Source organism: Muntiacus reevesi, chromosome 10 (assembly GCF_963930625.1).
Source record: "Muntiacus reevesi chromosome 10, mMunRee1.1, whole genome shotgun sequence".
Lineage (NCBI taxonomy): Eukaryota > Metazoa > Chordata > Mammalia > Artiodactyla > Cervidae > Muntiacus > Muntiacus reevesi.
Genome location: NC_089258.1, coordinates 67,385,628 through 67,400,839, shown reverse-complemented (window position 1 = coordinate 67,400,839; position 15,212 = coordinate 67,385,628). Strand labels below are relative to the sequence as shown.

General features: G+C 41.5%; 1 protein-coding gene across 1 annotated transcript; it reads right to left on the bottom strand.

The window, feature by feature from the left end:
• Nucleotides 1-807: 807 nt before the first annotated feature.
• Nucleotides 808-11,558, bottom strand: LEPROTL1 (leptin receptor overlapping transcript like 1). Its single transcript, XM_065946804.1, has 4 exons — nucleotides 11,431-11,558; nucleotides 5,721-5,796; nucleotides 2,093-2,279; nucleotides 808-1,115 (listed from the first exon to the last, which is right to left on the bottom strand). Exons 1-4 carry the CDS (start codon nucleotides 11,444-11,446, stop codon nucleotides 999-1,001), a joined length of 396 nt encoding a protein of 131 aa, XP_065802876.1. The 5' UTR covers nucleotides 11,447-11,558; the 3' UTR covers nucleotides 808-998.
• Nucleotides 11,559-15,212: the final 3,654 nt, after the last annotated feature.

Genomic DNA, 15,212 nt, shown 5'->3' with positions numbered 1-15,212 from the left:
CTGTATGGGAAAATTTATTTCACTGAATATATACAGTGTATAAACTAAGCCACGAGGAGGAGGCAGGCAGAGGTACTCCAGTGTGTAGGTGCGAGCATCCACGTTTCCGTGTCAGCAGCAGCTCCACGTGTGTCCCTCTACCCATGCAAAACATGAGAGCCTCAAAGATCAAAAATTTCACTTATAAATAGAAACAAAATTTTTAAAAAATGGAATTTCAACCTCCTTTCTTCCTGCCATGCAACTCACTCTAACTATAATAAATAAAAACCATGTCTCAAAAATCTGTTTTTACACTCTTACCTTTAACCATAAGTCCTTCGAGCAACTGAGAATAAAAGCACTCCTTTGCAACAATCCCATAAAACAATTTTCAATTCACAAAACACCTGCTTTCTGGCAAAACCAGCAACTATTATGGAGGGCACGGCATTAACACTTGGCCCCTCTGAGGTATAAATGCAGCTAGATTTGCACTGAGTACACAGTCTATAAGGTATACTAATGGTCTGCATGTTTGCATAAAATTGGGAGTGTCATCCTGACTGATTGAAAAATTTATTTTTATAACTATGTGTAGTAATGGAGGTTAAACAATTTTAAGGGAAAAAAAATGTATTTAGCAGAGTAATAGCTAGCAGAACTCTAATGCCTAACCAATGTAAATGGTTATTACATTTAAAAAATGTTTAACATTGCATATTGATTAAAAAAAAACAAACAGGAAAAACACATAAATATTTTAAATTCAGCAGGACACCACAAAAAGCATACTAGAGATAAGTGTGAAATCAGTCAAGCTCCTCCAAAAGAGAAAATCCGTTTAATCCTTCAGCAAGTCTCTGTGAAAATAGTCTGCTTACAATACAGTGAGAAGGGAGCACCCGGGACACCCCGAGAGGCCTCTCCACCGCTCAGCATCACTGCCCTGTCTCCTGTGTGCGCGGACGGCCGAGAAATGACAAGAAGTCCATGTGACAAGAGTTCAGTGATTCCTTTCACCACTGCTGCCAGCTGAAGTCATCATTGCTTCCAAAGACCAAGAAAAAGCCCAGGATAGTTGCAAAGATGACGGTGTTTCCCGTGAGGACGAGTGCACAAGCTCCCCACTCGATCTAAAGATGCAAGACAGAAATGCTCAGTTAACAGATGCGAAAGACACAAGACGAGAAGCGATCAAGGCTCCAGTTATACGCCAACCACGATCCCAAACAAAGACATGTAATAATGACTCTCTCCCTGCTGACCATGTAATGGCTCTTCCTGTAGACCTGGCTGTTCTTGTAGACCTGTGATTCCTTTAAAGTGACAGAAAGGCATGGAAGATGATCATTTTCGAAAAACAGGCTTGACTTCTGGGTTATGAAGAGGTAGCATGGAATTCTACGCTTTTCTGTTTTCAGAGAAGTTTGCTTCAAATCTTCCTTAGTGAATCTAAACATTTTACCTAGAGAGCAGATTATATTAGAGCATCAGAGATGCAAATGTACTCGTGTATGGTCCACTAAAGGGGCAGGGGGAGTCACTGCCCTCTCTGTGTGGAAGGGTGGCCAGCCTGTCTTCTTTGCCGTCTCGATCTTCCCAGACACAGAGGAGCGAATCTGACTGGTGAGTCAGGGAGGTCTCTTCTATCTTTGGTTCCCTTCCACCTGCAGAGATTTCTTTGGGTCTTCAGTGTTTTAAGCTGTAACAGGGTAGGCCTGCGGTTGTGCAGCACGGGGCAAGTCCATGTTCCCAATTGTTACCTATCTATCTAAGTTCTTGACCACACCACGTGCTATGTGGGATCCTAGTTCCCTGAACAGGCTCTGAACTTGGGCCCCTGTATCGGGAGCATGGAGTCTTAACCACTGGACCACCAGGGAAGTCCCCATGTACCCAGTTCTGAGAATGAAGTACTGACATGCCAACCGCTGCTGCCAATGCATTCCAGTATTTTTGCCAATTAACAACAAAAAAGATTCTTCTCTGACCGTCTAGGTTCCTATGTTTCTCATCTCTTTTTCATGTCATTTAACAGACTTTTTTTTTTCTGAGAAAAACTGAACATAGTGTACTGCAAAATCTTGAGTAGGAGAATGCGGTCACTTACCAGATGTGCTCTGGCAAACACGATAGGAAGGCCAAAAGCTGAGACCACAATGCCTGTTGTAAGAAATATGGCGAGTTCCTTACAGGCGTTACTCATAGCATCCGTATCGTCTACTAGTCTTCTTGCTATGCAGTATGGAATAGGTGAAAGGATATAGAAGAACAGAACAAAAAGGGGCCAGTATTGGCTAGAAAAGGAAAAATAAGTTAATGTAGTTTTTGCTTTGTCATTTTCCTACATAGAGTATATACTCTTTTTTTAAAAAAAAGGACCAAAATATGCTGCAAGGTACAAATATGATACAGTTTAAATATAAGCTGAACACCGAAAAAGAGAAACATTTTGAGTCACAGTATTCCTAAAGTCAACTATGATACAGTGATTAAATATTTCTTAAATGAAAAGAAAACGCTTTATGATTCGTAACAGTTGGAATTAAGGCCCCAAATTAAAAATATTTTATTTTATGCTATGAATAAAAAGGCATATGAAATATGGGATTGTTAACAGAGTAATTTTTAAAATTCAAGATTCAAGCCCTTGACTTCTAAAATCCTGCTTTGGTATGAAGCTGGAACATCCCTAAACCTTCCTTGGGTCACTAGGAACTCCCAATATGCTGCATACAGAAAATGAACTGAAAGTAATACTGAAGACTTTCAATCAGAATGTCAACGTTATCACAATAAAACTCATCTAGCTATTGTATTGTGCCATGTCCTTTCCTGGTCTGGATAATATAAAACACTTATGTAAGATATTACCACTGGGAGAAGATGTGTGAAGGGTGCCGGGAACTTCTTTGTGCTATTTTTGCAACTTCTTGACAGTCCATCACCATTTCAAAATAAAATGTTAAAATGAAATAGATGGCTTTTAAAACTGCCATTAAATACATATCATAATGGAGATTTGCTTGTACTTAGAGGCTCATGACAAGCAAAGATTTATCTATGTGTTTCTTCTAAAAATCTTTTGCTGAATATTTTGAGAACGACAACAAAAAATTACAAATGGGCGTAAGTTTAAGGGAAAACACATGCAAAAAACACAAAAGGACAAAAAGTGAAAAAGCAAGGTTGCCCAAGTCTTCCGTCTTCTCTTTCCCATTCCTGCTGGTGTGGGTACTTCCAGATTCCCAATGGATAAACTTTAGAGATACAAATGAATCACTGCACTTTTAAATTTAACAAGATTGCCTGTTTAACAGATTAGCAAACACAGCTCTTTCTCGTCTCTTATAAGACGACCCAGTATTTCCATCAGTGGATGTACTAATTTAACATTTTTCTTTTGCTAGACCTTTAGGATGCTTCCAGTTTTCTTGTTGTTGTTGGTATTGTAAACAAGGCCGCTATGCAAAACACTCTCCGACATAAATCTCAGCAAGATCCTCTATGACGCACCTCCCAGAATATTGGAAATAAAAGCAAAACTAAACAAATGGGACCTAATGAAACTTAAAAGCTTCTGCACTACAAAGGAAACTATAAGTAAGGTGAAAAGACAGCCCTAAGATTGGGAGAAAATAATAGCAAATGAAGCAACAGACAAAGGATTAATCTCAAAAATATACAAGCAACTCCTGAAGCTCACTTCCAGAAAAATAAATGACCCAATGAAAAAATGGGCCAAAGAACTAAACAGACATTTCTCCAAAGAAGACATACAGATGGCTAACAAACACATGAAAAGATGCTCAACATCACTCATCATCAGAGAAATGCAAATCAAAACCACAATGAGGTACCATTACACGCCAGTCAGGATGGCTGCTATCCAAAAGTCTACAAGCAATAAATGCTGGAGAGGGTGTGGAGAAAAGGGAACCCTCTTACACTGTTGGTGGGAATGCAAACTAGGACAGCCACTATGGAAAACAGTGTGGAGATTCCTTAAAAAACTGGAAATAGAACTGCCATGTGACCCAGCAATACCACTTCTGGGCATACACACTGAGGAAACCAGATCTGAAAGAGACATGTGCACCCCAGTGTTCATCGCAGCACTGTTTATAATAGCCAGGACATGGAAGCAACCTAGATACCCATCAGCAGATGAATGGATAAGGAAGCTGTGGTACATATACACCATGGAATACTACTCAGCCATTAAAAAGAATTCATTTGAATCAGTTCTAATGAGATGGATGAAACTGGAGCCCATTATACAGAGTGAAGTAAGCCAGAAAGATAAAGAACATTACAGCATACTAACACATATATATGGAATTTAGAAAGATGGTAACGATAACCCTATATGCAAAACAGAAAAAGAGACACAGAAGTACAGAACAGACTTTTGAACTCTGTGGGAGAAGGTGAGGGTGGGATGTTTCAAAAGAACAGCATGTATATTATCTATGGTGAAACAGATCACCAGCTCAGGTGGGATGCATGAGACAAGTGCTCGGGCCTGGTGGGCTGGGAAGACCCAGAGGAGTCGGGGGGAGAGGGAGGTGGGAGGGGGGGATCGGGATGGGGAATACGTGTAACTCTATGGCTGATTCATGTCAATGTATGACAAAACCCACTGAAATGTTGTGAAATAATTAGCCTCCAATTAATAAAATTAAAAAAAAAAAAAAAGGCCGCCATGAACGTCCATACTCTCCCCTGACTACGCATATCTTTGTAAACATCTGCAAGTAGATTTGTATGAGTAATTCTAAGAAGTGGAAGGATACATTTTGAGAGCTACAGGCAAACTGGTCCCCCAGGAGACCTGCACCTGTTTGAACTTCCACCCACAGTACATGACAATGCTTATCTGTCGTATCTTTTACCTTTGCCAATTAATTCCATGTGATTAAAAAAAATTACTTATTTACGGCTGTGCTGGGCCTTCCTTGCTGCGCACAGGCTTTCTCCGTTGTGGCAGCTGGGGCCCACTCTCGAGCGCCTGGCTTCTCTTGCTGCAGTGCACAGGCTCAACAGCCGGGGCACGTGGGCTTAGCTGCTCTGCAGCGCGTGGGGTCTTCCTGGATCAGGCGCTGACCTCCTGCACTGGCAGGAGGACTCTCTATCACTGAGCCACTAGGGAAGTGCTAATTTTGAGTGAGGTTGAGTATGTTTTCATGTTCTTATTAGCAAACGGCAGTCCTTTTTACCTATTTGTTGTTCGTTTTTCCATTGTGCTGTCTATATTTTCCTAATTTATCCTATTGATTTAAAAAATTCTCTCTGTCCTATAGAGTAATTGTTTAGATAACTTTTTTCTTTGTCAGTTGCTCTTGATTCTGCTTACAGTTTTTTGTGTTGAAAAAGACATTTTACATTTTCGTGTCTATAACTTAATCAATTGGTTCTCCAGATGAAGCAGTAGTGATGAGGTACCATTCTGCTATCTGGCCATTAAAAACTTAGCAGTAGTCAAGGAACAATAACCAAAGTCTTTTCTACACGCTGCTGTCCTAAGAAACTCTCAAACAAATTTTAAGTGAGGACTTAAAAGTTTATCCTTAGCAAATGACCATTTCTCAGGTTTACTTCTATTGCAGTAAAAAAAAAAAGAAGTGTTTTAACTTTAAAAGCAGAAAAATTTTACACTTCGGGCTTCCCTGGTGGCTCAGTGGGTAAAACTAGAAAAATTTTACACTTAAACTCAAAAAGACAAAAATGTTACATACTTGTATATTGGGAGGGCACATCCAAGCATTAAAAACATCAGTCCAATTGCTCCTCCAAAGGACAAGCTAATCAAAGCTGCAGAGTAAATAAAAAGTCAAACAGAAACAGCAATTAAATCAGCATTTATTTTTATTAACATTACTATTAGCAGTCAGAATATTCCCTGAAATCCCAGAAACAAAAAGCAAGACAAAACACACCAAAAAAGCAAATGTATTAGCGACTCACCTTCAAAAGTTGGAGTTATCTTGTCTCAGAATAAGCTATTTGAGGCATCTTCAAAGCAAAATACAGTGATCCTGATTTTCAAAGCCCTGACAGATGCCCAGCACACTACCACATTCCCAAATTAATGGTTCCATGTCAAAGGAGTCCCATCCCAGTCTGCAAGATCGATGCTCCTCCAGCCTTTAGTATGGTATTTGTTGTAGTTTAGTCACTAAGTCGTGTCCAACTCTTTGTGACCCCACGGACTGTAGCCCGCCAGGCTCCTCTGTCCGTGGGATTCTCCAGGCAAGAAAAGTGGAGTGGGTTACCATTCTCTTCTCCAGGGGATCTTCCCCACCCAGGGACTGAACCCGAGTCTCCTGCATTGCAGGCGGATCCTTTACTGCTGAGGCATGGGGGAAGCCCAGTGTGATATGACATTTACTCCACAGATCTCTACAGTTTTCAAAAGCAGTCTGTGGAGAAACTCTGCAGTCAGCTTTACTGGACTTTAGAGGTCTCATCTATGGGAAAACCTCTCCTGATCAGTGCCTGCTTCTTGCATATATGCCCCCGGAGTGTACAGATGAAAAGTGCTCAAGGGTACCTATAGTCAATAATCTCAATTAATTTTGCTACAGGTGTTTAAATAGCTTGCAAAACTACAGTCAGATTTCTTTCCCTAAGCTGCTACACATCAGAAAATGTTTAGGATCATAGGTACAATCCTTCAATTGTACCCCATTTTAAGACATTATCACAAGCCATATATGCATTCTGTAGGCAAAATAGTTTCTGAGGTCACACACACACAACACACACTCACCCCTATACAAAGCATATATTTTATAAAGTGTTTTCACATATAACAGTGAGTAGAAACAATGTTCTTGAAAAAGTATACTTAAATCAACAGTCTAGAATTAAGCAAAGAAATAAATGATCAATTTGAGCTCCACATAATCTCTATTTCTGCAACTAATAGTGGCTAAAAGAATAACTTTCTTTTTTGGTCCAAGGATGCAGTCTATTAACCTTAACAGAAACATTAAAATTCAAAAGAGCTGTCAAAAGTCTACAAGTTAGCAAGACAAGACCCAACATATACAAACCAAAATTAACACTAAAGGGGTTAAATGCTGCTCAGAAATAGATATACTTCTCAGAATTAAAATGGTCATAATCAAGGACACCCACAGACATGGGAACTGAGCAGATTTAGTTTTCATTCTGATCACTGATGTAGGTCATGTCAACCCTGAACACTTTATGTCCTTAATGCCATTAGATTTTCAGTTGCATGAGGAAAAGAAAAATAAAAATATCTGCACTTTAATTTGTGGCAAAGGAGGAGCTTTAAGTTTCCAAGGGAATGCGACGTCAACAGTGAGGTAAATACCGAGTTTACCATGTTTTGTTCAGTTCAAGACAGGTTCTCAGAAGCTGGTCTTACCTGCTTGTGAGGACATACATTCACCCCAGGTTGCACCCCTTGGCCTCTGCGTCTGTACTGGCCTGCCTTCCTCCCCTCGAAGTCAGTGGCTCTCTCAACCACAGGCCCTTTGCACATGCTGTCCTTTCTATCTCAGATAATTTTTCACTCACTCATTTCATTCAAGAAATGTCTACAGAGAGTCAAATACCTAACAGGTGCTGGGGTGGTGTTAACGAACAAGGCAAGGCTGTGAACAACTCAGGAGCTTGCATTCTTATCCCAACTCTGGCCTCTTTCTGCCACATGATCTCCTGCTTTTCCTTCAGATCTCAGCCCAGTTACCTCCTCCTCAGTGAAGTTTTCACAAAGCCCCTGACTAGACCTATTCCCCCTATTATGTTTATTTATTTCTTCACTCTGCAAATATCTACAGAGTGCCTCCTGAGTGCTGCACACTGTTCTTGACACTGGAGATAGGGCAATGAAGAGAAATGAAAACTCTTGCTCTCATGCTTACATTCTGGTGGGAGAATAAAGTGATTTTTTAAGTAAACAAATGTCAAATGTTATTAAAAAAAAAAAAAAAAAACTAAGGGCATAGGAGTGCTATTCTAGATATATCGGCCTGGAAGCCATCTTTGATGAGGAGACATCTGGGCAGAGATCTACGTGAAATGAAGCAGCAAATCAACCTTGTGGCCATGTGGGGGGACATTTCTGGCTGGGACACACATGTGGAGGCTCTCTTTGCTCTGGGGTGCCTCCCCTGTGCTCATTGATCACAGCAGCCAGGTTTTTTGTTTGTTCTCAGAAAAAATATAATTTTATGTGTCATTATCAATTAACAATTTCCTTAAACTGAAGTGTAAATAAAATACATGTTTGGTAAACAAAGATTAGTAGAGTAACCAATTTTGAATACATTTAAGCTATCAAGTTACCATGACATTTGGACAACCAGACATGAAAAGGGTTCAGTATAAATGTTTACGCAATACTATACAGATTTGTTTGTCTTTCCTTCTAAGCTGTTCACACCAGAGAGCAGAGAACAGAGGTTTTCTACTGATTCTCAGGCCTCAGCTCTTAACACTCCATAATAATTATGTGTGGAATGAACAAAAGGAGGCTGAAGGAAAAGAGAGAGGGTGGGGAGATGGAAAAAAGACGACATGAGAAGAGAGCCCAGTGCAGCTGAGCAGAAAGAGTTGCAAGTGAGAGTCAAGAGGCACTGGGGCCCAGCTCCCACAGCCACTTACTATCTGACTGTGTAAATCATCTGAGCATCAGTTCTTTCTTCTATAAAATAAGGGGTGGACTAGATCTAAAATGCAAATAATTCTCTGAACACTAAGATACTTGTTACAAGACATGCTGAAGAAGTAAAAAAACAAACAAAAAAACCCAACTTTGCTTTTTGCAAGGTAATTGCCCAACAGCTCAGTTCGTCACTATAGTAACACCTTATTTATACAAAAGTCATTTATGCAGACTATAGCTTATAAACCTGGAGGAAACAGAGAGACCACACAAGACGTCACAAAGCCCACAGGTTAAAACTAACATTTTTACCCTCTTTTTTTTTTAATCTTTACTCTCTTATTCAGAAGTTGTTTATTTGATTTTTGTGACAACTGTTGTATGTTGGAATGAAACCTTTTTACTTTAAAGAATCACCTACGCTCACTTATACATATATATTTCAATAGGCAATTCATGTACCCAGAACAAAGTGAAAAGTAACCTTCCTTTCCTGGAAGCAATTACTGTTATCTCTATCGTGTGAGCACAAAATTTTGTAAGCTTAGTTTGCTTCCCATATTGAAAATGATGAGAAACAGGTGGGAGAGCTGCAGACAAGAACTGCCCTCTGACTGGAGGGAAGAAACTGGAAAAAAAAAAATTCCAGTTAAATCAGGCATAAAAATCTCAAAAAGCATACCAGATTTGTGATATCTTGGCCAAGAGGTTAGAAACCTTAGAACTTGGTTGCTGTGGTTAACACTGTTCTATGACAGAGAAAAATTACTTACATTCTTATCATCAAAAAAGAGTCTAAATTGTTTTTAGTATGCTCTTAAAAAGTTAATGATGACCTATTAGAAAAAACAAACAAGGAACTGAAAAGAGATAAGATTCAGGTATCAAAAGATTACTTTGTGTGACATCTCACCTCTGGGTCATATTGGATAAGATAAATACCAACGGGGTTAGATAAACTGCTCAAAAAGAGTTCTCCAAAGTGTAAAGTTCCTCCAGTCTTATGATTCAACAACCAGGCTGAGGTATATACAAATCTCGCCATCTATGTATAAACGGATGTCCCAGATGACAGATCAACACTGCAAAATTTTACACTGTAATTAAGTGATGCAACATTCAGAAGGCAAAGCTTAGATGAGTCTGGTTTCTACTCCCAAAGCCTCCAGGTTAGGGGTGGAACAGGCCAATTATCTCAACTCTCAAGACACTGGGTTTTGTTTCTGTGATTACAAAAAGACTCCAGTAGGAGAAGGGACCTAAGCTGGGAGTTACCAGAAAAATCCAACATGTAACAAAGCAATAGACAAATGACTTAAGAAGTCAGTCCAGGATTCAATTATATCAACCTAATATAAAGACAGGTCAACAGGAAGAAAACATCCTGATAACAATCACAACAATCAGAAAACTGTACTGAAACCAAAAGTGTAAGTACAATTCCGTCTGAGATATTTTCTGCTGATTAATACTCACCCAGCCCATAATTACAGAGTTATTTTCCTGGGAGAGAGACTCCTATATTAACTGACAGTACAGAAATGGGGAAGAACTGGGAAACTGGCAACATCTTAAAAAACACATTTCTACCATGACTACCTTTCACACAGGTATTTGAAAAGGTGTGTTATAGTTCAAAAGGAGACTGGAGTTATCCCAATTGCTCAAATGACAAAGTTTTCTACTGGAAATGTTTCCAGACATTATAAATAAACAAGAAACAGTAAACAAGTGACTCTGGGGAAGAAGCTCAGCAAAAGCTGTCCTTAAAGGAAAAAAAAAAAAAAACAGAAAAAACACTGTTATTGAAGTTCTTCACTTCCTGCTTGCCTGCCCTTCAAACAAAGCCGCAGGTCAGGAAATCAATGTAATTCGTTGTCAAGAATTAAGTTGAAAACGTTGTTGATGGTTATTTGCTTCTAACCTTTCTAACAAAACTACCAAACACCTGGAGAAAAAAAAATGCAACATTCCTTTCTTTTTTAAAGGAAATAGACAAATAAAACGGGAACTTTTTCATTGAGTTTTAATAAAAAAAACTTTTACCTTAAAAAAAAAACACCTAACTTAATAAAAACACTGAAATGTGTAAAAGCCTCAAGGTGCAACTGTGGAGGGAGGAGGGAAAAGGAGCCCTTTGGGGTCGCTCAGGGGCTTTACCTAGTCAGAGCAACACCACAAATCAAAACGCATCCGTTTTAAGAGCGTGAAGCTCAGAGTCCGGGTCCTGACGCGGACGTGATTGCCGAGGTCTGGGAAAGAACCATCCCTAAAGCCCTTCCAGCGCACTCCTGGGGGCTCGGTTCGGCTCAGTATCCGAAAAGATCGCACTTGTGCCTTTAAATGGGAAATGACACCGATTTTCCATAACTGGCATCTCTGGTGGCCTCCTCAACCCCCTCAAAACCACACCGTGCCGCCTCGCCCTCGGATGCAAACTCCTGCAAAACGCGTGTGTGTGGAGCCGAGCGGCTGCGGGACTCCGAACGCCCGGCGGGGCCACTTCAATTCTTCGCACCGGGGGGCGACGGGCGGGAGGTAGGCGGCCGAGCTCAGCACCGGGCAGGGGCTGACGCGGGAGCCGCCAACCCTGCCCAGCCCTTTCCGGGAGGCCGCCGCGCCCACCGCAGCCCGGAGACCGTAGGCGGGGGTCGCGGTCTGGGGGAGGCGGGAGTCAGCCGCCAACGCAGGGAGCCCCGCGGCGCGCGCCGGGTCCCGGGAGACGGCGTGCGGGCCCCGCGTGGGCCCCCCGTCCCCTCTCTTGGGGCGGCGGCCCAGCCCGCCCGGGCTCAGCGCCCCAGGCCCACCTTTGATGCCGGCCATGGTGGTGACGTCGCTCCTGCCTCCGGGACCCGAGGCGGCGGCGGCGGCCTGGAGACCGTAGACGCGCGGCGGCGGCGGCCAGACAACACCCGGAAGTGCGCGACGCAGCACTTCCGCCGGCGGCTCGCGCTCGCGCGGGGGCGACGGGGGCGCGGGGGACGCGGGGGGCGCGCCGGGCTGGGCACCGTGGCTCCAAGCCCCTTCCTCCTCAGCTGCGCTGCTGTGGGATCAGCGCTCTCCGAGGCTTTCCGCCCCTGTCCCGGTTCGGGGGCGGTGGAAACACCAGCTTTGTCCCGAAGCCCCCAAAGGGCATCCCGCAACCTCTCACATCCTTTGAGGAGAAGGAACGCGACTGGAAGCCGTCCCCTTGGGACACGTGGTGTGATGCCTTCGGGGGCATCCTTTAGCTTTCTTCAGAGCGCACCCACTTCTCTCTCCGCTCCATCTGGTAATAAAAGAGCTGTAAAGCCAGTTGGGTGACTTGCACTTGGCTTCTTACTTTCTGACACAGAACCGGGGTTCTGGTGAGACCCACCTCCCGAAGTAGGAGCGGCGGAACCCAGTAACAGGTGGGATTTAATACAAATACAAACGGGATTTAATACAAATTCGAGCTCTTGGGAGTCTGTGAGAGTCGGTTTTGACTAGGGCTAGGAAAAAAGGAGAAAGCAGAGGTACAAATACATTTAGTTAAGTCGTCCTGCAAATCGATTGAACATTTACCATGTATGAAGTGATCAAAAACTAGATACAGTTTCTGTCCTCAAGGAACTTGCAGTTTAGTGAGAAACACGAAAAGGTGTAAAATAACAAGGACAATTGCTAGGAAAGTGGATAACTAGTCCAATGAAAGTATGGTTTAGATCCATCAGATAGCTATTTCCCTGAGGGACAACAGCAGGATGGACACGTGCATAAGTAGGAGAGAAAAGGGAAAAGCCATCCTGGGGAGAAGATAGTGTTTGCAGGGTTGCAGGAAGGGAAAGAGCACATTTAGGAATCCTTTTGGGGCACAAGCCCTGGTGACTGAGTAAAGTGCATCTTCCCTAATTTGCTTTTGTGAATACAAAAGGGTTGGGCATTGCAGACATTTGTTCTCCATGACATTAGTGGGCAAATGGGATTATTCTTCAGATTAGAGGGGTCTATATTCTTTTGCATCCGTGGTCATGAGGAAATCCTAAGTGAATATGCTGTGATTTTTTTCCATGAGATCCAGTGTTTCAAGCTTAAAAAAAAAAGCACTACCCTAAGGACTATTTTTTTGGACTACAGATGTTGTTTAGAGTCAGTTGAGACCTTAAAAACAGTATTTCCAAGTGTTGTATTTCAAAGACCACTTAAAACAGAATTCTTTGGGCTGCTTCTTAAAAATGCACATTCCTAAGTTCCACTCCAGACATTCTGGCTCAGAACTTTTGTGGACAGAGCCCAGAAATCTGAAATTTTAACCAGCATCCCAAAGGATTCCTATGCAAAGTAAAGCTTGAAAATAATTGTCTGAAGAAGGTGGAATGTCAGGAGTTTTCTTGTCATCAGTTTTCCAAGTGAATCCTAAGCATTAATGGGGCTTCCCTGGTGGCTCAGATGGTAAAGAATCTGCCTGCAACGCCCAGGCCTGTGTTCGATCCCTGGGTGGGAAGATCCCCTGGAGGAGGGAACAGCTACCCTCTCCAGTATTCTTGCCTAGAGAATTACATGGACAGAGGAGCCTGGCATGCTACAGTCCATGGGGTCACAAAGAGTTGGACACAACTGAGTGACTTTCACACTTCATTTCACTTCAGGCATTAATATTACATCCTTTAAATGTCCTTTAAATATTCTTACATAAATTTATAGTTTCAAAAACTTTTCATTCAGATAGTTTCCTATCTTCCAAAATCAACTTGCAAAGATGGGGATGAGAGGAAGAGAGCTATTTTTTATCGAGCAGCTGCTATAAACAGTTATCTGTTGCTTTAAACACTGATCTAATTTAATCCTCTCCACACTTTTGTAAGCTTGGAATTCTTAACTCTTACAGATCAAGTCAGAGACATCTCAGAGAAGTTTTAAAAAATATTTTGTTGTAGAAAAAATTTAATATATAAAAAAGTAATAAAATAATAAGTAATCAGAAGTGTCTAATGAACTCCCATGTACCATCAGCTACCTTCAACAATTAACACACAATGTTGTTTTATCTATATTCACATTCACTTTCCTTTACCTCCCATAGTATTTTTCCCAACGTTATTTTGGTTATTTTGAAGAAAATTCCAGATATGATTTTAATAGCTCAGTATGTTTTGAAAATGATTCTTAACAAAACCACAGAACATTTATCACACCTAAACAATAATTCTTTAATATTGTTATATATCTAGTCAGTGCTTACATTTCCACTTAGGAGCATAAGTGTCTCTTATAGTTTATTTGAATCAAGGTCCAAATTGATTTCATATATTGCTATGAATCAGAGATGTTTTTAAAAACTGCCTTTTATCATATAGCTCTCAGCTTGAATGATAACTCTTCAGAACCTTTCCTGGACAACCTCTTTATTTTAGCATTTTACATCATATTACCTTGTTTTCTTCTTGAAGGCACTTATTATTTATCTGAACTATATTATTTGTTGGCTGTCTCTCCCACTAGAATGTAAATTAGTACAGTCCTTTATGTTTTGTTTACTACTGTCTAGAAGTGTATGTGGCCAATGATGGAACCTCAAATAACAGAAATTCTTTTAAGGTAATTAGTGGCCTCTACATTGCAAAATCCAAAGGTCACCTTTTGATCCAACCTTTCAACAACAGTGGACACTGGTGGCCATTCTTTCTCTCAACTACCACACCACTACTCTCCTGTTTGTTTCTCGTACCTCACTAGAGATTGCTTTTCAGACTCTTTCCAGGATCTTATGCTAGAAGTTCAAATGTTCGTATTCTCTTAATTTGGTCCTGGGCCTGTGTCTTTGTTGGGCTTCCCTGGTGGCTCATAGTGTAAGTAATCTGCCTGCAATGTAGGGGACCCCGGTTCAATCCCTGGGCTGGGAAGATTCCCCTGGACAAGGGAATGGCACTGCACTGCAGTATTCTTGCCTGGACAGTTCCATGGATAGAGGAGCCTGGCAGATTACAGTCCATGGGATCACAAAGAGCTGTGTGAGAGACTAACACACTTTTGCTCTGTCTTTGCTATATCGAAATTCTCTCCCTATGAATTGTATCTCTTCCTATGACATTAAATACTGTTTTCATTTTGATAATATAAATACAAAGTTCACCTTAGCTTGGAAATTTAGACTTGTCTGTCTAAGTGTCTATTTAACACGTCTATCTGGGTTCCTAACAGTCACCTCAAACCTACCATGTGCAGAGACACATGATTCTAAGGGCATGAGCTTGCTGTGTCCCCCTTTTCTGACAAAGCAATAAAGCTGTCCTTTTCTACTTTACCCCCATCCCCCCCCCCGCCCCAAAGCCTACTATGCGGAGACTAGAATTCTCTATTATCTTTATTCCAGTCCTGCTTGGTCCTACGCCTTGCTACCATTGTTATGCCTCCTCTTGTTCCTTTCTTTCCCAAACCTACTTTCCTTCAGTTGCACTGCCTTTGTTTGCCTCTCCCAACCTCCAGGTTTTGTTTTATTCACTGTATATCCCCAGTGCCTAGAACGCTGCCTTGCAGGTACTGTTAGATACTAGTAGATGCACTAGTAGGTGCTAAATATAGAAAGGCACTCATCAAATTAGTGAAGGATGTGCCTCAAAACACAAAG

Bases quoted from the DNA above. Each gene is read 5' to 3' on its own strand.
- LEPROTL1 (XM_065946804.1), bottom strand. The intron at 2,280-5,720 runs GTATGTAACATT...TTCCTTTTCTAG, and splicing joins TGTGCCCTCCCAATATACAA to CCAATACTGGCCCCTTTTTG. The intron at 1,116-2,092 runs GTAAGTGACCGC...TTGCATCTTTAG, and splicing joins TGTTTGCCAGAGCACATCTG to ATCGAGTGGGGAGCTTGTGC.